This window comes from Diospyros lotus, chromosome 12, assembly GCF_014633365.1.
Source record: "Diospyros lotus cultivar Yz01 chromosome 12, ASM1463336v1, whole genome shotgun sequence".
Taxonomy (NCBI): domain Eukaryota; kingdom Viridiplantae; phylum Streptophyta; class Magnoliopsida; order Ericales; family Ebenaceae; genus Diospyros; species Diospyros lotus.
In genome coordinates this window covers 30,386,066-30,408,984 of record NC_068349.1, presented here as the reverse complement: position 1 = coordinate 30,408,984, position 22,919 = coordinate 30,386,066, and the positions used below count along the sequence as shown (strand labels likewise).

Below are 22,919 nucleotides of genomic sequence, written 5' to 3'. Positions count from 1 at the left end.
CTATCTTGTACTTTATCTTATTTCTTTCTTGATTAGGTTTATTTGTATTTTTCTTTGTTGTAATCTAGTCCTATAAAATAGGAATGTAATCTCTAAAATCTAAGAGAATTCTTAGGAAACTCTTGTATAAATATTTTTCATTCGTATCAATAAAACATATGGGAATACCGCTTCCCTTCCTCCTTTTCTACAGTTACATATCAACTATGAGATCATCAATTTGGACAACTGATACACACAATGTTACATCATCGACATGGGTGTTGCCCACAGGCAGCAGTACACAGTAGCAACGGCTGATAGCTTTATGGTTCCTTCTCCGAGTAGATGAATAAACAAATATAAAATTGTCTATGTCCCCTCGAATGCATACTGTAGGATATGTACAAAACTGGACAAGTTTTAAGTTAAACCAGTTATTATTGAGTTTGAGCTGTTGGTATCACCATTCAGTACAAGTATTCAAACTTACCTAAAGCTGGTTTCTATATATAGCTTCTATTTTTTATCTTGGTTAGGTTTAGCAGATGAGTTATCAGTCAGCTTAACTGATAATAAAGAGCATATTATTTTGACAAGAACCTTGTATTGCAATAATTTTACTAGGTTGCTATATGAGGGTGAAAATGTCCTATGATATTGAAACTAGCAGGCCGTTTAGTATCCAAATTAAATAAGTTATGGGACTAAGGATGGAAATGGTGGGATTAAATAGTCCCATCACATGTTTGGTATTCTGAGTTTAAAAGAGGTATAACCTTAAAGTAATGCCATCCCATATTAGATATAGTAAATATTGAATGTAGTATAACTAGACATTGATCACTAAATGACCATTTTTCCCATTTTCCCATTTGCCCAAATCAATACAGTTTTAAAGTGAAAAAATATAAATAATTATAGAATTATGCATGTTATATGGTATACAATATATAATATATATTATAATATACACTATGGAGAAGAGAGGTTGTTTTAGCCTTTTATGTGAGGGGCAAAATCATCCACAATGGCAAGCAATTTAATCCCACCTAACATGCTATAACCATGCCTGGTGGTATTACCTATTTTCTATCCTCCTACCAAATGTCCTATAACAAGCCAGTTCAGTTACTTTGTGATCAATAGACTCTCAAACAGACGCAGTAACTAAATAAAAGCATAGGCCACCAAAAGGTGCTAATTGGAACTGTGGTGATGTTTTGCCTGTCTTTTCCTTTCACAAGCAACAATCTGGACTAGAGAAAACTCCGACCTAAAGGTTCATAAAACTACATTCCATGTGGCCATACCTTTTTCATTTTATGTTCTGACAAGTATCGGTTATAAGTTTTCACAAAGGCATCCATTTCTTGTCCTAGAACTTTTGATAACATTGCTCATCATCTCAATGACCTTGGTTTATCTATATTGTATTTGGGCAACTTTTTTCATCTCATGTCAACAATAAGCTGCCACAAAATTTGCGGCCCAACTACCACTCTCCATTCCCGCCCCATCAATATAAAGGTGCAACCATGGACGAATGAAGCCATGACAAACACTATGCCTAGGTGTGTTCTTCAAGGGAAAAGAAACCTGCTAGTTTGATGTAAGCAGGCAGATATAGTTTGTACTAGCCTAAAAGAAAGAAGTGATGTTTGGTAAAAGTTTGCAAGGTGAAAACTCACAAACCAGTAACTCTTCAATCAAATGTAATAATTTAATTTTCCAAACACCCAAGTACATAACTCTCAAAACCAATTAAACATGCATGTAGAAAAATAATTGCAGATATTTCTTACCTCAGAAGACAACAAGAAGCGTGACAGTGAGAACAGTAACAATAGAGCTGGAGGAAGGAAAAGAAAATACCTTCAAGTGTACAAGTTCACCATCCTCTATTACCAAAACCTTCTTTGTGTGTTCAACTAATGCATTGGCATCGCTAGATAAGAAGAATTCTTTGGGTTGCTCATCCTTCTTAAGAAAGTTAACATCATGAAAAGATGGACCAGAGCTTGTTTCTTCACCATACTCCTGCAACAACAGAAGTTGCAATTAAACAATGGTAACATGAAAATCTAACATAATAATCACAAAACATCATCAGTATAGCATAGGCCCTTTCCTTCTGATAAGCAAATTTTCAAACAAAACACACCCTGGTTTACAATCATCCATGGACTTCATCTGTATACTACTTACAAAATCACTGTCCTACTTCATAAATGTAGAGCACATGTTTCAACATAATTCATAACACTTAATGTCCAATATGTGTTATCATGGAACTTAAAAAATTCCAGTTATAAGCTTGTCTTTATGCAACAAGGATGTCGTTCAGCATTACTCACTTTGACACCAAGGAGCAGTGGGCTACCACGCTTACAAGCAATCAATTCATTTGGGTAATGTCGGCTTTTGAATATAAGAGCATATGCTCCCTCAAGATGCCTTATAACTTCAAGCACAACTTGACTGAAGGTAACAGTCTTGTCACCTGCAACAGAAAGAATTGCACTCATGTGAAATCTTATATTGAACAAGATATTATTATGTCATCAAAAGCATTTCAAACATTGTAATAAGAAGCACATTTAGTTTCTCCATTGAAAACAAAAAGTATATATCTGCATAACCTATTTTCTAAGAATAATAAAGACTACGAATCTGTTGTTTCAAAATCCAGTAGTACATCTCTGATTCGCTAGTTCAATTGTATCCTTAATGCACAAAGCACACAAAAGGAAAAAAAAAAAAACACTCCTTATTTGATAAGAGAGAATCAAACGAACTCGGCCTTCAGAACAAGGACCAAGCCAGCTACATGTTATTCCATAAATATTGCACAACAACCTGAAAACAGTGCGGCAATGATCATGACATACCACCAAATAACATAGCTAAAATTTTAAATTGCCTAATGTTGGAAAATGATTTAAATTAAGTGATAAATTATGAGTTGGAAACCCAATAGGCTTGGCCATCCAAAAGACATAAATCAAGACATTCATTAACTAGAGAAGTTATGCATTAATTAGGAACTCCAATAGACATTTAAAAATTAAGGAGGCATCCCAAAAGGCATTCATAAATTAAGAAGTCCAAGGAATTTGTCTTCAAATATTAAAACATTCATAATGGAAATACCTATATATGCACTATTACACATTGGGCATTTGGAGATGAGGTTGAGAATTACTTGGTTCCCATCAGTTAGTGACAAACTGTGAGGGAACAGGATCAACTCCAAGCTAAGTTGAACCCCAGAGATAGAGTTGCTAGATCCCTTGCACAGTGGGACGTTCCGACTAAGCATCATCGCGCCTCTTAGCAAGAAATTTGATGTTTGTTTCAATCCAGGTTTTCTCTAACTACACTAGTAACACTTCTAGTTTTCTAACATCTAAAATCTTAAAATTAATATTGAAGCTAGATATACAATTTCAGGCCCCATTCTGCGACAACTTAAGCGTGTAGGTTGATATAAAATTAAAATCCTGTTACACAAAAAGATAATACCTTCTTCATTGGCTTTGTCAAAAACAAATTTTGCAAGCTTTGGAATCACTTCTGTATCTGTTTCAGATTCAAAGGTGAAGCCATGTCGGAGTAAGGTTTCCTTTAACACCTGAAGATCACACATGCCAGCCATCAATTTGAACCATTAATTAAAAAAGAGCTGCTCAATAAGAGAATATTTAAAATATCATAATTCTAAAGTGAAACATGATATTAAGGTTAAAAAATATAGGATGGAAGCAATAAATTTTTACATAACAGAATATGGAAAAAGGAACGAAATATTAACCTCCAACAAAGTAAGTACATTGAAAACCCTGCCCAAGACCTCAGGTTGACCTTTTTCAATTGCTCTCTCTCTCTCTCTCTCACTAATTTTGTGTGGCTACTTGACAAAACTCCTTAGATTTCTTTTTGGATGAAACTCCTATAGGCAGTTTTTATCTCCTCATTTAAGTGTTATTTCTTATCAAAATAGAGGAAAATCATAAGATATCTGATAATAGAGGAAATACAAAGTGTAGAACAAAAGGTAAAGCTTCAAAAGAACACCAAAAGTTGCGTACAGTGGTAGACATGATTTTCAGAAAATGAAAATTTATCTACTTCTTACATGGAAACAAATAAATATTTTAAGATTTATTGTTGGTAAAATGCTCAAAGTGCCTTATGAACTAACCCAATTCTTCGTTTTTAAGCTAAGAAAAGCACACATATGCGTCTAGCATAGAATGTTGGCCAGTTAAGCACCAACTTGCATAAAGTATGAGCATAATTGAGTTGAGAATGTTACAGTGAATATACGGCCACACAAGAAAAGATATAGTTAGAAATAAGGTTATTTGGTAAAGTTGAAGTGACAATGAAGATAAGATGTGTGAGATGAGTTTAAGATGGTGTGGACATATAAAAAGAAGACTAGTAGAAGCACTTGTGAGCACAGTGGATGAAATGCAAATATTTTGTAATCAAAAAAGAAGATTGAGGGGAAAAAAATTGTGGAAAACTCTTACACATGACATGGAATATAATAGCCTTGTAGAGAATATGATCACGGATAATGATAATTGATGAGCTAGAATCCATTTAACTAATCCCACATACTAGGATTAAGGATTAGTGTTATTATTGTGTGTCCATGTGCGTGCACACAAGCATGCTGTCATGGCCTTGAACCCTTCAAAGTAACCACTTGACCAGCACTTAGAACTATAATCCCCTAAATGGTGCCAAGTTAGCCTAACCCACATGCACATTGTCATGACACAAGAGGAATTAGAGGGGCAATGCTGTCATTAGTTACAATTGTTGGTTAGGAGATGCTATTCATTCTGTTAAAGTGCACATGGGTGCTGTTTTACAATATTCTATCAGGGATTAAGCTACTTGTACATAAGCCTTTACCGAAACTCTTACCGAAATAAATAATTTAGTTTTTGATTTATTTTTTTTAGCTTTTGTATCCCGCCCATTTTCTCTCTCCTCCCCCCCCCCCCCCCCCCCCAATTCGCACTGCTCTCTCTCTCACTCTGTCTCTTTCACCATCTCTCCCTCAAACCCACACGCTCTCTCCCTTAAACCCACCGCAGCTAAGAGAACTGGTTGTCGGCCCCCCTTCCTTACACGACCAGCGCCGTGAGCACTGCCGTCGGCCCCCCACCGTCGCGAGCACCTTCCGCCATCATCTCCCCCACCGCAGCCAACTCCTCCCGCCATCGCCCCCCTCCCCTGCCGCGAGCACTGTCCACCGTCGCCTCTCTCTTTGCTGCTCGCACTGTCCGACCCCACTCATTGTCGCCTGCCCCTACACCGCCTCTCAAACCACCATCGACCCCCCCCCCCCTCTCGAACCAACATCGTTCGGCCCCATCAAGGTGGAAATTACTGGGTCTTCCAGTTTCAGTTCTGGGCGAGTCTTTTACAGGAAACCCATCAAGGCAGTGGACGAAAACCCTGGGAAAATGGCGTCTTTTCAACGCGTTTCACGTTTTCGATGTCTCCTCAAAATGGGGACGATTTAGCCTTTGTTCTGGTTCCCATTGGGTTCCCTCTAGATGTGTTTGACGGCGGCCCCTTTGGGCTGCTAAGTGAGAAGAAATTTAGGACTCTTGCTATTGAATTCGATACATTTATGGATGATGAATTTGGTGATGTGAATGGCAACCATGTTGGAATTGATGTCAACAGTGTAGTTTCGATTAAAGTGGGCAACGCTTTTTCTATCAATTTGGTGCTGAATAGTGGTGAGAAATTGCAATCTTGGATCGATTACGAAGCGGGTTCGAAGTGGCTAGAGATTAGGCTAGCTAAATTAGGGGGAATGAAGCCAATCGATCCTTTGAGTTCTTGCCCAATCGATTTGTCTAGGATGTAGAAGAAAGAGGAAGTGTTTATAGGCTTAAGCTCGTCAAATGAGAATTCATCCCAGAGCTGTAATGTGCATTCATAGAGCTTTGAGCCTTGGGTTGTGCCCCACTGGATGCATTCGCAACCTCTGGATCCCAAGGCTTTCTCGGAGAAGATGAAGGCCCTGCCCCTGCCTAAGAGGCGCAACTGCCTATCGAGAGTCCTGGTTGCGCTGATCTTTGGGACTGGATGTGGGGTTTGGGGGCTATTTGTTGTGATGTTTATATGGACCATGTATGGGGGGCCGACGGCGGTGCTCACGGCGCTGGTCAGGCAAGCAAAAGGGGCGGACGGCCAGTTCTCTTAGTTGCGGTGGGTTTAAGGGAGAGAGCGTGTGGATTTGAGAGAGAGATGGTGAAAGAGACAGAGTGAGAGAGAGAGCAGTGCGAATGGGGGGGGGGGGGGGAGAGAGAAAATGGGCGGGATACAAAAGCTAAAAAAAAAAATCAAAAACTAAATTATTTATTTCGGTAAGAGTTTCGATAAAGGCTTATGTACAAGTAGCTTAATCCATTCTATCAATTGAACAGCCTATATATAGGCCATAGCAAATAGAGAAATGTATGTTGAAATAATATAGTGAATTCATATTTTCTCTCCTTATTTTCTCCCTCTCATTCTTCCTAATTCTCTCTCATTTCTTTTGTTTTCTATTGTATATCTCCCTCCAATTCTTCTCCATTTCCCTCCCGAGTCCTTCCCAATTCCTTCCTAGACCCTAGCTAAATCCTAGGGTCGTGACAAATGGTATCAGAGCCGACGATTCTCAACTGTGAATCGAAAGTCATAGCAATTGACCAAGGCGATTCCGCAGCAAATTCAGACGATAGATTGTGGAATTGATCGAGGCAGTAGGTTTGGGGATTTGAAGCAGTGATTTCCAACGCTTAGTGGCGGATTAATTTCCAATAGTCCTGGATGCAATTCTGGTGACTAGAAAATTAATTAGACCAAAGCACTTCGGGCTCAAAATTGGAGACGAAGCGGCCAGGTGAATTCCGACAACTAGAGGTCAGTGATTGGGTGGAGAAGAAGGCACTGGCCTGGGCGATCATTGAATCCGCTGGACCATGGGTAGATAGCGATTAGTTGCAAGCAAGTCCGATAATCAGCAATTCAATTGCAGATCAAAGGTGTTGATTCGAGAGAATAGGAAGCATCATAGCCTTGAGCAAGGTGAGAAGGAAGGCACGGCCATTGCATGTGACTTCGGCTATTATCCAAAGCAAATCTAGGTCACTGCATGTGATCGAGTTGTGAAGGCAGGCACCATCAGAAACGGTCCAAAGGAGAATTCCGCAAGCGGCGATTCTCAATTGCCTTGATTTTGATTGTGATCCTCAACTTAGATTTGGAAGTTGAGTGAGAGGTGAGTCCTAGGCGAATTCTAACTTGACTTAGGCAAGAAGTGAAGAAGTCTTGCGGCTGTGAATTTCAACTCATATTTGAATTGCCAAGGCGAAGCAGGAGGAATCCTCGGCTATGTGACCAAGACAACTACTGTGAGGTGGGTGATTCTCCTAGGCGACTACTATAAGTTGATTTTGGACGAAATTTCAGTGACTTGGGAAAGTGAGAATCGGCAATTCATGAGAAGTTGCAACGGGAACCAATCAAACTTTTAAGAAGCTGAAATTTGGAAGGCGACAGTCCTTAGATACTCCATCGTAACTAAGGCAAAGGTTTTGGATGAGTTGGAAGCTGATAGTAGGCTAACTTGAAGGCCGAACAAACTCGATCAAATCTCGGAGATTGATTTGGAGGACATTCAGCTGCAGCTAAAAGCTGATTCAGGTCTAGGCTATTGCTAGGGCAAGATCTGAAGCGGATTAAGGTTGCTGAATTGGAAGTAACAATTGCATTGGCTTGCGTTGCTAAATTTTAGTATAGGAAAATTTCTGAAAAGATCCTTGGAAGCTGATCAGGAAGCTGTTGCAGGGTGTAATTTTAAGGAATTGAACTGAGGAGATGGCCGAAGGACTAATTGTTGCGACAAAGGAAATTAAGGACCTCCGTAGGCAACTGGACGATTTTTTGATCTTGTGTTCACATAAATTTCAGACTGCTAATCGGACTTTATCGACCTCAATTCCAAGTGTCGATTTTCCCATTTTTGCTCCATTGGCTATTCCGGTGTTTAACAGGGATAGGCCAAAATGGTGGATCCGGCAATGTGAATGGGTGTTCTACCAACACCGAGTAGCTGAAAAGGAGAAGGAAAAAATGGCTGCAGTTAATCTGAGTGAAATTCCATATGTTTGGTTCCGGAATTGGAGTTGGGGAAGGGTAGAATGGAGCTGGCCACAGTTCGTAAATGCCTTGTGTACTCGGTTTGGAGAAAGACCCAAAACTAATGTTGTCATAGGAGTTCCTAAGGCTGCTCATCAAGAAGTGCAAGGAGCTCATATAGTAGCCATGGAAGAGGAAGCTGGTGTTCATGCAACTCAGGAAGAGTATGAGGCTGATGAGGTACTAAGAACAAGAAGGGTAGCTGCAAGGAAAGAGGACAGCCCTGCTGATGTTACTGATCTCCAGAAGCAGCAAAGGAAGGAGCCTGGAAAACCTCTTTACCAAATACTTGAGGAGAAGGAGGAAAGTACTGCACCGGGCACCTTGTTTGGGACATCTTATACGTATGTCATTGGCATGGACACACAAAACAGGACAATAGCTGCAAAAAGGGTTGATTTGCTTAAAGAGAAGTTTGAATTTCTTCCTATGACTGGAAATGAGATGGTTACAGGATTGACAGCTCCATTGAAACCATTTTCAATGGCAATAAGGAAGAGGTGGATGGTTGGACTTTGGGCTGCAGCTAGTCGTAGTACTGTTAAGGAAGAAGGAAAGAGAAAGCAAAAGAAAAGGGTAATGCGGGAGGAGAACAAGAAAAGACGAAAAAGAAACCAGTTAATGAAGATGGGCATCGGATGAATAACAACGGTTCAATAGTAATAAGTTTCTTGGGGACAAGAAACCTTTCAAGGAGGGAGAATTGTCATAACCCAAGAGGAATTAGAGGGACAATGCTATCATTAGTTACAATTGTAGGTTAGAATATGTTATTCATTCTGTTAAAGTGCACATGAGTGTTGTTCTACAATATTCTATCAGTTGAACAGCCTATAAATAGGTCATAGCAAGTAGAGAAATGTATGCTGAAATAACATAGTGAATTCATATTTTCCCTCCTTACTTTCTCCCTCTCATTCTTCCTAATTCTCTCTCATTTCTTTTGTTTTCTGCTGTATATCTCCCTCCAATTCTTCTCCGTTTCCCTCTCGAGTCCTTCCCAATTCCTTCCTAGACCCTAGCTAAATCCTAGGGTCGTGACACACATCTACTGGAAAAGCTTGAGTATAGGAGGCACACCACAAAGCTAGAGAGAGCAGCACTCTAGGATCATTTTATAGAACTCACAATTCATTCTAGGATGCTAAACACTAATGATACTCAACTATACATAGGGTCCCACCTCACAACCAATAGTGCAGATCAATCCTAACCTACAACCTAAATTGACTTCTAGAACAACAACAACAACATATCCAGCTTTTATCCCACTATGTGGGGTCGACTACATAAATTATAGACTTCCATGTATTTCTGTCTTTTGTTATATCTTCATTTAGACCCATACACTTCATATCAAACTTTAATGTCTCTCCCAAAGTCTTTTTCGATCTATCTCTACCTCTTTTTTTTTAACTAATTGTTCCATTTCATCAACTGTCCACACAGGAGCGTCTCTTGGTCTCTTTCTCACATGACCAAACCATCTTAGTCTAGTCTCTCTCATCTTCTCCTCAATTGGCACTACTCCTACCTTATTACGAATAACCTCATTTCTAATTTTATCTTTGCTTGTATTGACCGCACATCTATCTTAGCATTCTCATCTCCGCTACGCTCGTCTTTTGCTCATGCTAGTATTTGACTGCCCAACATTCTAAGCCATATAACAAGACTGGTCTTATAACTGTCCGATAGAATTTTTCTTTCAGTTTTAATGGGATTTTACCATCACATAACACCCCCGATGCATTTCTCCATTTTAGCCAACTTGCCTTAATTCTATGCGTGACATTACCGTGAATTTCTCCATCTTTTTGAATTATTGATCCCAAATATCGAAAATGGTCTTTTCTTTGTAAGATTTGGTCTTCCAATTTTATTATAACATTCCCCACTCTTGCATTCTTACTAAATTTATATTCTATGTATTATGTTTTCCTTCTACTTAATTTAAATCCCTTAGATCCTAAATTGTTTCTCCACAACTCAAGCTTAGTGTTCACTCCCTCTTTTGTTTCATCCACCAACACTATGTCATCTGCAAATAGCATACACCATGACACCTCTATCTGAATGTGTTTAGTGAGTTCATCCATTACTAAAGCAAATAAGTATGAACTTAGTGCAGAACCTTGATGCAGTCCCATTATAATTTTAAATGGTTCAGTGTCCCCTCCACATATTCTGACCCTTGTCTCTGCACTATGATACATGTCCTTAAGGGCTTGTATATAGACTATTCGGACTCATTTCTTCTCTAAAACCCTCCATAATACTTCTCTAGGAACCCTATCATAGGCCTTTTCTAGATCTATAAACACCATATGCAGGTCCTTCTGATGATCCCGATACCTTTCCATTAGGCGCCTCAGTAGGTATATAGCTTCCATTGTTAACCTACCAGGCATGAAACCAAACTGATTTTCCGAGATATCTGTTTATTTTCTAAACCTTTGCTCTATTACTCTCTCCCAGAGTTTCATGGTATGACTCATTAACTTAATTTATCTGTAATTTTCACAGTTTTGAACATCTTCTTTGTTCTTGTATATAGGGACCAAAGTACTCTTCCTCCACTCATTTGGCATCTTTTTTGATTTAAAGATTGCATTAAATAATTTCGTTAACCAGGAGATGTCCACTTCTCCCATGCATTTCCATGCTTCTATTGGTATATTATCCGATCCCACCGCCTTATAATTTTTTATCTTTTTTAATGCTTGCCTTATTTCATTTGAACTTATGCATCAATAAAATAAATAGCTCACGTTTCCTTCGGAATTACTAAGATGTCCCAACCTAACTCTTGTGTCCCCACCATCATTGAATAATTTTGTGAAATACTCTTTCCATCTCTCATTAATTGCTCCCTCATTCACTAATATATTTTAGTTTTCATCTTTTATGCATTTCACTTGGTTTAGATCCCTTGTTTTTCTTTCTTTTGTTTTAGCTAATTTATATATATATATCCCTTTCTCCATCTTTTGTATCAAGTTTTTTATATAGATTCTCATATACTTTTGACCTTGCTTCACTAATAGCTCTTTTTGCTTTCTTTTTCGCTTCTTTATAATTTTTTAGGTTTTCTTTATTGTTGCACTAATATACAGTCTTATAGCAAGTTTTTTTTATTTCTAATTTTCAATTGTACCTCTTCATTCTACCACCAAGCCTCCTTAAGGTTTAGGGCTCTACCATTTGTCTCTTCAAGGACTACATTTGCCGTGCTTCTCAGGACAGTAGCCATTTCCCTCCACATTTGGTTTGCCTGTCCTTCTCCATTCCATTCCCTTCTAGCCCTTTAATTTTTCTTTGAAGATTAGTTATTTCCCCCCCTTATAAATCCCACCACCTATGTCACAGCCCTAGGGTTCAGCTAGGGTTGTGATAGGAATTTGGAGGGATTTAGGAAAGAGAAAGTAGAAAGGGAGGAAGATATAGAACTGAAACAGAGAGAAATGGGGAGGAAAGAGAAGAAGAACTGAGAGAGAGAATTAAGAGAGAATAGAGTTTGAAATTCATTCTTCAATTCAAGCATGCCAACAAACTCCTAACAACAGCCTTATATAGGCGTCATTGCCTTCTAATAGCCTAACCACTTGCTAACAATATATCCTAACAGTTATTATAAACCTATTACAAGATTACCCCCTTTATTATATTCCTATTACAGCATTGACCCTCCTATACTCCTAGGTACATGAGAATTCCCCCCGCCTTAAAATGTTTCTTGTCCCCAAGAAACTTATTATCATTGAGCTGCTTTTTCTTCATCCCACTCCTACTTGCATTTTCTGTTCAATCTCTTTTTCCCTCTTTCTCCTAGGCTTCTTCTTCTTTGTTCTTAGGATTCCAAGAATCGTCACAGGCATAACTTGCACCAGCACTTCAATAGGGGCAACCAAATTGACCTCAATGGCTTCAGATTCAAATATGAGTGATTGAATAGTAGACCGAAGCTTAGAGTCCTCAACATTGTTGTCTATGTTTCTTATGAATAGAGTTCGAGATGGTTGTTCTCCATGAGGATGTTCTCCATAAATCAAACTAATAAATTCTCCAGAATGACAATAAGGGAAGCTATCTTTTCCCAAGTCCAATTCTCCAATACTGCCAAAAAAATCCAAATCTTTAGTATCATCTCCAACCTTGGATTGGGGCACATAGTCAACCCCATCAGTCACCCCCGACAGTAAGTCATTGCCATTAGGGGAAGGTTTTCCAATAGTTTGTGCCTCAATTCCCTCAAGGGATTCAAAAGGTTCCTCTTCCTCATAGTGAGATGTTGCAGCACCAATAGGATGGCTACCTGGATCAGAAAGTTTAAAGAACTTCACTATCTAGGATTTTCCACTTACCTTGGTTTCTCTAGGGCTAATGAAGCAACTGAGTTTCTATATTCTGTTCCTATTCTTCCATCCATTTTCACACCAAGCTTCTGACAAGATAAGGAAGGAGGTCCAACAGAGTCATGATAACCAGGCTTTGATGCCTCAATGTTGTAATTCCTATCATTGTATTGAGGTTCCCCAACAATTAAACCATCTACCCCTGTCAGTAATTCTGCCACACCTTCGTCTCGTTCATCAGAATTTTTCTGAAGCTCACTCTCAACATTTTTCTCCTTCACATCAGCAACATCTTCTTCTTTTAGCTTACTGAGATTCACTCATGCTAAATGGTTGTCGGAATCCATCCTCTTCTGGTTAGAATTTTTAGAATGATCATCTGCCACATTCCTTCTCGGTTTGTCGAAGAATTCTGCTGGAAACTTGTAGTTGTACTCCTTCAGCTACTCTATGTTAAGGAAATTCTCTTTGTTAAAACTCCTATGATAATCCTCAAAGTATTCGGCGGGAAAACTGTAATGATACTCCTTAGATAGTATCATTGCAAACTCTTGCAACTTTTCACGTATCATTTGGCTGAATTCTTTGCTCGATTCATGTACCACACTTCTTGTTCCTTTGTCCAATTGGCTGATCCCCATCCCCAACTTCTTTTCTTATGCATAAGGCTTCTGGCCAAACTTCCCCTGATGTCTATCTCCAGTTGAACATGCAACATCCTTCTGTTGCAAGTTAGGCTCCCATGGTCTCATGCAGGCTTTGCTCGTCATGGCAGAAATTTCACGAATTGGACAAGCCACAGGCCAAGAAATCAAAGTGTTGTCCATCCTAAATCCCCACACTTCCATTTTGTAACTACCTCACCCAATCACCTCTAAAATTGATCCAATAAATGGTAAATTGCAGCCGCTGTTATGCTTCAAGGTAAGTCTATTGTAGCAACGAAAGAAATCGCACACTTATAGCGATTTGATCGGCCTTCTAGAGTTCCCTAGATCTCCATCCGAAGTGTGAATCAATCGCTACCGTGGTCACCTTCACAACCGAGATCGCCGAAGTCACGGAACTGATTTAGATCGCCTGCTAATCCTGATTTCCGTAATCGCCTTCAAATTTCGAGAGTCAAGCTCCTTGCGTGGGAATCAACTCTGAGATTCCACTGGGGATCTCCTGGTTGCTTCTTTGTCTTGAACGCCCAATTCACCGGAATAACCGTAATTGTACCAGAAGAAGAAATTGAAGGCTAAGGTTCTGCTCCAAGAGTCGCCCCTGCCTCGTCTTCTCGTCTGCGCACTCTAATTATTGCCTTACCTCATTTCGCCGGAAATCACTGCTCCAAGAATCGAACAACCTTCCAGATCGATGGAATTCTGCCAGATCGCCGAAGTTTCCCCACTAGAATCGTTTGAGCTGCTCGCCTTCCTTGAGCGACTGTGATGCAACCAACGAAATTATGCAGAATTAAGAATTCGATGGTTGCAATAGCTTACGACTTGGCTTCCAAATCCACTTAAGTTGCTTCGCCCATCCACTTTGAACAAACTTATTGCGATTCGCGGTTGAGCGTCAACCTTCTACTTGTTCCAAGGAAAGTCGAACAACTCTTCCAGATCACAAGCCGTGATCGCTTGTACCTCAGCTTCTCAACCGCTCCCTGTAACTCGACTGGTTCCGTGACGCCCGCAAGTTGAACTAGATGTGAATGACAGGGCCTGCACCTTCTTCGATCGGTTCCGTTACCATCCGTCAAAGTCCAAGTTCAATTTCAATTAACTGGATCAGCGACGGAAATTATCTCCACGTTCGATCAAAGTTAATCTGGCTCGCCAAAATTCGCTCAAGGTTCTACTTCGACAGCGCCTTCCAAGTTGGCACCAACTGTTACCAAAATTCCGACACTGAACTCGCTGCTATAAACAACCTACCACAGTTGTGATCAACCAGCTTTAGGACTTCTGATTCTGTTGGATTCACCGGACCACTTGGATCGTCTCAAGTCCCGCTGCCTCAATCACGTAACTCCTTGAGAATCAGTCAGATGTTACTTTGCTCCTAAATCGCCAACAATCACGACCTATAACATCAGAATGGCTTCACTGGAATTAATTCCAGCAGCCTTAAAATCCAATTGGAACCAAAGCCAGTGATTGTTAGAATTATCAGAGCTGAATTCGCCTTCCAATCCCAATGATCAACCTCCGTCAGACAGACGTCAATCTGTCAAAAAATTAATCAACTGAAGAAGCCGCTGAGGAATGGTGGCTCTGATACCAATTGTCACAGCCCTAGAGTTTGGCTAGGGTTGTGATAGGAATTTGGAGGGATTTAGGAAAGAGAAAGTATAAAGGGAGGAAGATATAGAACTGAAATAGAGAGAAATGGGGAGGAAAGAGAAGAAGAACCAAGAGAGAGAATTAAGAGAAAATAGAGTTTGAAATTCATTCTTCAATTCAAGCATGCCAACAAACTCCTAACAGCAGCCTTATATAGGCGTCATTGCCTTCTAACAGTCTAACCATTTGCTAACACAATATATCCTAACAGTTATTATAAACCTATTACAAAATTACCCCTTTTATTATATTCTTATTACAACATTGACCCTCCTATACTCCTAGGTACATGACAACCTAATTCTTGGATTTTGTGTTATGTGATTTTTTCTCTTCAAATTTCTTACTTGGACGTCAAGTACCAAAAGTCTATGTTGAGTAGTCAAACACTCTCCCGATATCACCTTACAATCCCTACAACATGACCGATCCTCTTGTCTCATGAGGAAGTAATCTATTTAGGTACTTGGTGTGACATTTTTATATGTAATTAAGTGTTTGTTCCGTTTTTTGAATCTAGTATTGGTTATGATGAGCCCATATGCCATAGCAAAATCTAGAATAGACTTACCCTCATTATTAATTTTCCCGAATCCATACCCTCCATGTACCTCTCTATAGCCATTTCCATCTCTACCCACGTGACCATTTAAGTCACCTCCTATAATCACTTTCTCTCCTCTTGGTATCATTTGTATGAGTCCCTCTAGGTCCTCCTAGAATTTTGTTTTTATCTCCTCACCTAACCCCGCTTGTGGTGCATATGTGCTAAGGATATTCATAGTTATTCTTCTTAGACCAACCTTCACCACAATAATCCTATCCTCTATTCTCTTTTCATCCACTACCTCATCTACTAAGCTTTTATCCATAATAATCCTCACTCCATTTTTCACTCGATCATTTCCTGTGTACCATATTTTATATTCAGTTTCTGATAAAGTTTTTATTTTTTTCCCTACCCATCTCGTCTCTTGAAGGCACATAATATTAATATTTCTCCTAATCATCACATCTACCACTTCCATAGCTTTGTCTGTTAATGTTCCTATGTTCCATGACCCAATCCTTAATCTATAATTTTGGTTTTGGTTTTGACTTTGACTTTGAATTTGATTTTGTTTTTGATTTTGGACTAACTTCTTTACCCACATCCGTCCAAGTAAATGCGGGAACCTTTGCTCATTTGTCACTACATCTGGGCATCGATGCAGTAGCCCTAGCTCACTTGACACTACACGCGGGCAGTATAGCGCGTCGCTACGAAGGGTTACGCCCCAACGGTTTTTCATAATTTGTCTAGAGTTCATGTTTTGGATCCGACTACGTTTTACGTTAGTTGTCGGCTACCTAACAAAACCCTCCTCCTTTATCCAAACTTGGGACCGGTAGTGGATAACATCTCCAACTACTCAAGATATTACAAAAGAACATTCCAGAATATAAGACACCCAAAAATACTCTAGAACCACTAAAACTCTCTGGAGTCCTCCAAGAGAACCCTAGAACACTCCAGAAACCCTAGATCCTTCCAAAGCCACCCAAGACTTTGTAGAACATCCATAATGGTCCAAGAGAAGTCTAGAATACTCCATTGGGACTAAAGACATCTAGATCTTTCACAAAACCTGTAGCCCTTCACTCCTTTCCCTATAACGTGCATTAAACAATTTACATGGCACGATACTTCTCATCTAGATGGGGGATGCTCCTTGGTGCATGATAGTTGGTCTCCATATGACCTTTTATGTATTTTGTATGACACATTAATCAAAGAAAAGACTGGCAAGCTAGAATCCATGTGGCAGCCCCCACCTAGTGGGATTAAAGATAGACATGCTGTTTACATTAGTTAGAGAAAAAGTATAGAAAAACATGGATTGTCAAAAGGCCTGTGCAGCTATGCGTAAGATAATCACAGACAAAAAACTAAGTAAGAATGGGAAGTTCATCAAATCCTAAGCAAACCTCATAATTGGTGACAACTCCATTATGAACAACTACAAACTCATTTCCAGAGCCAGATGTCTGAGGGTGACTATTCCTTGGAGCTGGCTCCCCATGTGTTGCCCACCTGGTATGTGCTATTCCAGCATGAACAGAAAATGATTCCTCCAAATTCAGATCGGTAGTAGCAACCTCTGAAGAACACAAAATTCATAATTAGTTTTAAATCAGTATTCTACAAAAAACAACAGAGAAGTATAGAAAAACTTATGCAGTTATGACAGATAAATATAACTGATAACGTCCCCAAAAATATTCCACATGTTTGATAGATAGTTGCTTTCTTTTCTACAAGCAAATTGAATTAATCAGAAACCACATCATAACCCCATGGAGACCACATGCATTTTCACAGTAGAAGTTCCTGGTTAAAGATTTAGCAAAGAAGGCACTGTAATAATAATTTAGTAAAGAAGAATCCATGATGCCCCATTACTCTAGTTGGTAAATAACAGGTTCTGGAAGCCTAAACCTAAGGTTATAGGCCATGTCACCAAAGGACGGAGTCCATAGTAACAAGCAGACTAATTTATGTTTATTCACTGCTAATTTACTGCTCACCTTATGTTATATCTTTTACTGTTTTAAGAGTGAATGTTAGCTAGTAGTTTTCAGTTGTCAGATGCATATGCAGAATATCATGCATGGTTTCACCTTGACTTAAACTAGGGGGCAGGCACATGCTATGCACATGCAGCTAAATAAATGGTCATATAAATGTAATAAATGTTTGGATGTTTTTGTCTTGTTTGTTTTATTTTTTGTAATATAAATAGTTACAGGCAAATTTGCATAGACAGTTACATGAAATTTTGTGTGTGTTGATGGAGAAACTGAGTAATTGGTTAATGAATATATAAATACAAATAAATGGTTGGATGCTTTTTGTTTTTGTTTTTGCTTTTTTGTTTTATTTTTGTAATACAAATAGTTGCAGACAATTTTGTGTAGACACAGGAAATTTTATGTCTGTGTTGTTAGAGAAACTGAGTACTTGGTTAATGAATTAAAGGGCACTTTGGGAAATAAAATCTTGATAGAACTTCGGCAGTTGGTAAATAAAATAGATAGATGAGGGGCATTTTAGGAATAAAGAACACTTGACATGGTTTCAAAATTAGGTAACACCAAATCTGGTGTTTTGCTTGTATAATAGAATAGGTAGATAATGGTTTTCAGTTTGGATGGTGAATGCTATAAATGAGGTTAAAAAAGAGGTACCACCAATATGAAAATGCAGCGGATCCAAACAAAACTCTATCCTTAAGAGGCCCCCATCTGCCATTGGAATACACTCACAGGTGATGCTTTGAAAATCAAAGTCTACCATATACTATTAGGTCATCCACCACAAAATTGAGGTCAAAATTCACCTTAGCCTTGACACACTGATACTTATCATTGGTGCTGTCAAAGGAAATATGTGGCATTATATACCGTAGATAAGCAGTAAATGAAAATAAATACAGGAATGTTCCTAAATCCTATCAAATAGATCGTTTTCATATGAGGACACAAGGATTCTCTAAGTAAGGACCTTAAGCAGCAAGGCATGGCAATGAATAATATACTCTTTCTATCTATATACATTAGCTATTTATTCATTACATTACAAATACATGTTTTTCATTAATACTAGTTAGATTCATGTTTCACATTCCACATAGTTTAATCTTAATGAATCAAAAATGTTTCTTACTATTGTGAACAGAAATCAAAATTGGAGAAAAAATGTGCACAAAAAAGTTCTAATATTTATTATACAGAACTCTACTCATAAAATCAGAGTTTTAAGCCTTCAAATTTCCAGAAGTGAGAAGTCTAGGGATTTGGGATCAACAAGTATAAATTTATTACTGGAGTTGAGAACCCTAGCTCCAAAATTCCAAACTGTCGTTCAATCATTCTGTAATTGAAATGGAAGTTCTTCTCTTAAAATAACTTTAATTTTTTTTCCCTATCTGATTAATTGTATGTGTAAAGATGGTGTATTTAAACATTAACTTCATACCTCTGGTATAGCACACTGTAGAGAAAAGACATCAAGTATGATAGATCATTAGTTCTACAACACCAACACAAACCACATTTTGGTCACTAAGAAATCCATAAAAAAAAAAAAAAACGAGAATAAAAACCTGCAAAATATCATCAACAATGCACAAATTTCAAGTCGAAGGTGACTTTTTGTTTTATTTAGTACCAACTGGCACAAAAAAAAAAAAAAAAAAGGTTGGGGGGGATACAGAAGATAACTCAAATTCAGTTCCTCTTGCTCCCTATATTCTAGACAGCCGATCAGAAACCAGAAATGCAAAGGAAAAAAGTTACCATCTAACCCTAAATTAATTAGAAAGAGGAGATCACAGAAAATCGAGCAAAAAGGAAAACCTTGGTAGACCGATTTCACAAGCGATTCGATGTTTCCTTCTTGGCGGAAGACAAGAGGAGGAGAAAGAGAAAGGGAGGAGGGGGAATTGGAAGCGTCAATGGAGATGCCGGCGGAGTCGTAGCCTCTGTACTCCAAGCGCCTGAGGCCATTGAAGAGAACTTCGAGAACGAAGCGCCTCTCCCTGTTGACGTTGTAATTCAGGTAGGCGAAGATCCCGCACATTGTTGGGACAATCGATCAGCTGCCGTTCTTCTCCGGCATTCAAGGTGTAGCAGATTCTCAATGGCGGGTCAAGTGTATCTATAGATTTTGCGTCGAGAGAGAGAGAGAGGAACTTGGAGAGGAAGGAGAGGGGGAAGGGGCGGATTTTGACTTGTGTTTTGGAAGTTTCTGGGATCTAACTGATTGAACAGATCAAAGTTCAGTTCAATCAAGCGTGGAAGACTGGCGATATCCAGTCGCCACGGAGCTGGATATGATCGGTATTTCGTACATTCTCGAGGGCTTTCTTCATGATATTCAAATTTCTGCATGATTAAGATTTGACTAAAAGGAATGATTCCATTTGTGTTTTCGGAAAATTTTTTATTATTAAAAAAGAGGAAAAAGTCTATTTTACCCCTACTTATATTTTTTTTTCTCTATTTTATTTCACCAGCAGCTTGTTAGCCAACATTAGGTCAAGAAGAGAGGAAAACAAAATAAAAAAAATTAAAATTAAAACACGATTAACAAAAATGAACAAGTGAAGGGCTTCTTCAAACTCAAACAAACACACATGGGTTTGTTCTATTTAGGTTTGAAGGGGAGCGAACTCTTTGTTTTATATTTATTCATCTTCAAAATTATATAAGTTATATTTTTTTGAATTTGAAAATAAATTAACACATCATTAAAACCATTATTATATATATGGTCTTATTTTAAATGAATGATGATTTTAATTATTTTAAATTTAAAATAAACATACCCATTCATTATATGAGTCATGATCTGTTGTTTGCGTCAAACTAATAAGAGAGGTTGTGTGTGGGGTTGGGGGGAGTCGTAGTCAGGCCCACGCTTACCCTCTCGCTTTTACTCGCATTGGATAACTATTATGTTATCAACGCAAATAATATAACAATTTCACTCATTATATATGGTCTTATTTTAAATAAATGATGATTTGAATTGTTTCAAATTTGAAATAATCACCCGGTCTTATTTTAAATAAATAAATTATGATGTGAGTTGTTTCAAATTTGAAATAACCCCTCCCCCGAGTTATTCGAAATGTAGATTGATGGCCACTCATCCTTTAAACCATTATACCTCATGAAGACCCGTCCCTCGAGCCATGTAGATTGATGGTCTACTCATCTTTTAAACCATTATGCCTCAAGAAAAGAATAGAAGGGAGAAATCCCCAGAACACATCTCTTATGGCAAATGAAGAATCTCTTGGGTGTTATTTTTTGGGCCTTAGGTCTCGTGTTCGAGCCCTAATCAGTAGAGGTATATTTTCAATTTACCTCTTTAATATAATTTTAGGAGTGGGGTGGTTGAGAACGCTGATAATGAGGCGTAAATCTAAAAAAGAAAGAAGGTGAGAAAAAGGCTATAAAGTCATGCAATTGATTGGCTACAACATCCATCATTGTGGTGCCTTTTGACCTGTTAGAGACTTAGAGGCAGGAATAGAAGGGTAAAATATGGAGGACAGAAGACAGAAAGAAAGGACATATAAATAGGAGAGTGTTTGGAGATTTATAAAATATTAATAGTTAATTTATTACAATTGGGGGCAAATTGATATGAGGTAATTAGTGTTTTTCAAAACTTTATTAGGGTTTAAGAAAAATAATAAAAAAAATTCTAATAATAGTTCATTTTCAAGTGGTGATAATTAGTGGTTACAATTGCCAGTTAATTCTTTATTTTTAATCAAAGGTTAATTAATGATTGGTAGTGTAGTTATAAATTGTTTGTGTCCAATTGTAACTTAGAAATTATGTGTTAAGTCAAAAAATAGCTTACCCACTTCTACTTTTTCTTTTTAAGCAAAATATATATATATATATGACATTTTAGAAAAACTAAAGAAAGATTTAAGCAACTGATAACACTGAATCAAGTATTTGCTTAAAACTCTAAATTATTTTGTGTAAAATAAAACATTAAAAATTATAGAGGAAAGTTGAAATCAGGTCGAATTACAAATAAATTTGTAGTCTTTCCTTCTCTTCTCTCTCACTTCCTCTCCTTTTCTCTTCCTTAGAACCCTTTTGATGACTCAAGCCATTGTTCCAGACTTCCAGCTCCCTCTTCCTTCTCTTATCTTCTCTTCCTCTCCTTCTCTTCTCTTTTCTTCTCTAAAACCTCTCCAATGAGCAGCCATTCCAGTTTCCTCTCTCTTCTTAGAAACCCTTTCAAAGACTCAAGTTGTTGTTCCAACTCTCTCTTCCTCTTTTTTTCTTTTCTTCTTCTGAAACCTCTCTGATGAGCCAAGATGCCATCCTAACTCCCTTTTCCTTGTCTTCTCTTCTCGTCTCATCTTTAATGAAACCCATAAAACCCTTTTGTCTTTGAATCCTCTTTGACTCTTTCTTTAGAAGAAACCTAGATCTTTTTCCTCTTCTCATCTCCTCTTCTCTGCAAAGAAATCTACATCTTCGATGAAACACAACTCTCAAATCCTTTTCGATAATCATCTCTCCTCTTCCAATCAAAACCCAACTTTAATATCGTTTCAAAGATCATTGTTGCAGGTTGTTCTTTTTGCTAAGGTTAGTAAAGCAAAAATTTATTTCTTATTTTTTTGTTTTCTATTAAGTGTCTAAAAGAAATGCAAAATTGTCATTTTAGGTGGATATTTGCAATTGATCCCATTGCCCACCTCATCCAAAGATACAAGTGCTTCAAATGCAAAGCAGAATAACAAATTTCCACTATTTTTACTTGAGCAACCAACTTATAGAAAGACAATATTCTTGTAGTTTCAATTCCAACCTCCCATTTTTTGTCCTATAATTGTTTGTCATTATTGTTTTTTTGAAAAGGCATTGAATATGAAATTAGTAAGAAAATTATACAGAATTGTCGACATTCTGTCTCTTTGTGTGTGACAGAGATTTGATAGCTTATTCTTTCTCTAACCATGTCTCAGGATTTTGAAATCAAAATAACAATAAATGAGATTAACAATGATAATTGTGTGGTTGTAAAAGGGGTGGTGGAGTTTGAGGGACTTGAGGAGCTAGCAACTAATACATTTGCTCATGGTGAAAACATAATAGAAAGAGTTATGCCAACTAATGCTGAGGTCAGTGGAGAGAGAGCTCATGTAGGATTGCAATTTGCTATGGATGATGATGCTTTTGGCTTTTATAATGAATATGCCAAGAGAATGGTATTTAGCATTTGAAAGGAATCGGTTAAGAAATTGAGGCTGGATTGGAATTATTATTCAAAGATATTAGGTTTGTTACAAGACAGATTACAAAAGAAAGCTGTTGATTCAAACTAGTCAAAAAGTGTTTGTCAAAATCAAGAAGGTGAGGCTCAAATGGCTATTCATCTGAAAATGGAGTATGAATTCTCAATAAATTTTTTAATGAGCATAACCATGAAATGTGTACCTTTCCAAATAAA

At 38.0% G+C, this 22,919-nt stretch overlaps 1 protein-coding gene across 1 annotated transcript in view; it reads right to left on the bottom strand.

Moving 5' to 3' along the window:
* Positions 1–19,748, bottom strand: part of LOC127787706 (glutamine--fructose-6-phosphate aminotransferase [isomerizing] 1) — a 30,619-nt gene extending 10,871 nt beyond the window's left edge. The window contains exons 1-5 of the mRNA XM_052315777.1: positions 19,286–19,748; positions 16,856–17,028; positions 3,505–3,613; positions 2,337–2,482; positions 1,855–2,019 (exon numbers count right to left, since the gene is read on the bottom strand). Of these exons, the coding sequence (XP_052171737.1) occupies positions 1,855–2,019; positions 2,337–2,482; positions 3,505–3,613; positions 16,856–17,028; positions 19,286–19,508 (816 nt within the window). The 5' untranslated portion in view covers positions 19,509–19,748. The remainder of the gene's footprint in view (positions 1–1,854; positions 2,020–2,336; positions 2,483–3,504; positions 3,614–16,855; positions 17,029–19,285) is intronic.
* Between the last annotated feature and the right edge of the window lie 3,171 nt (positions 19,749–22,919).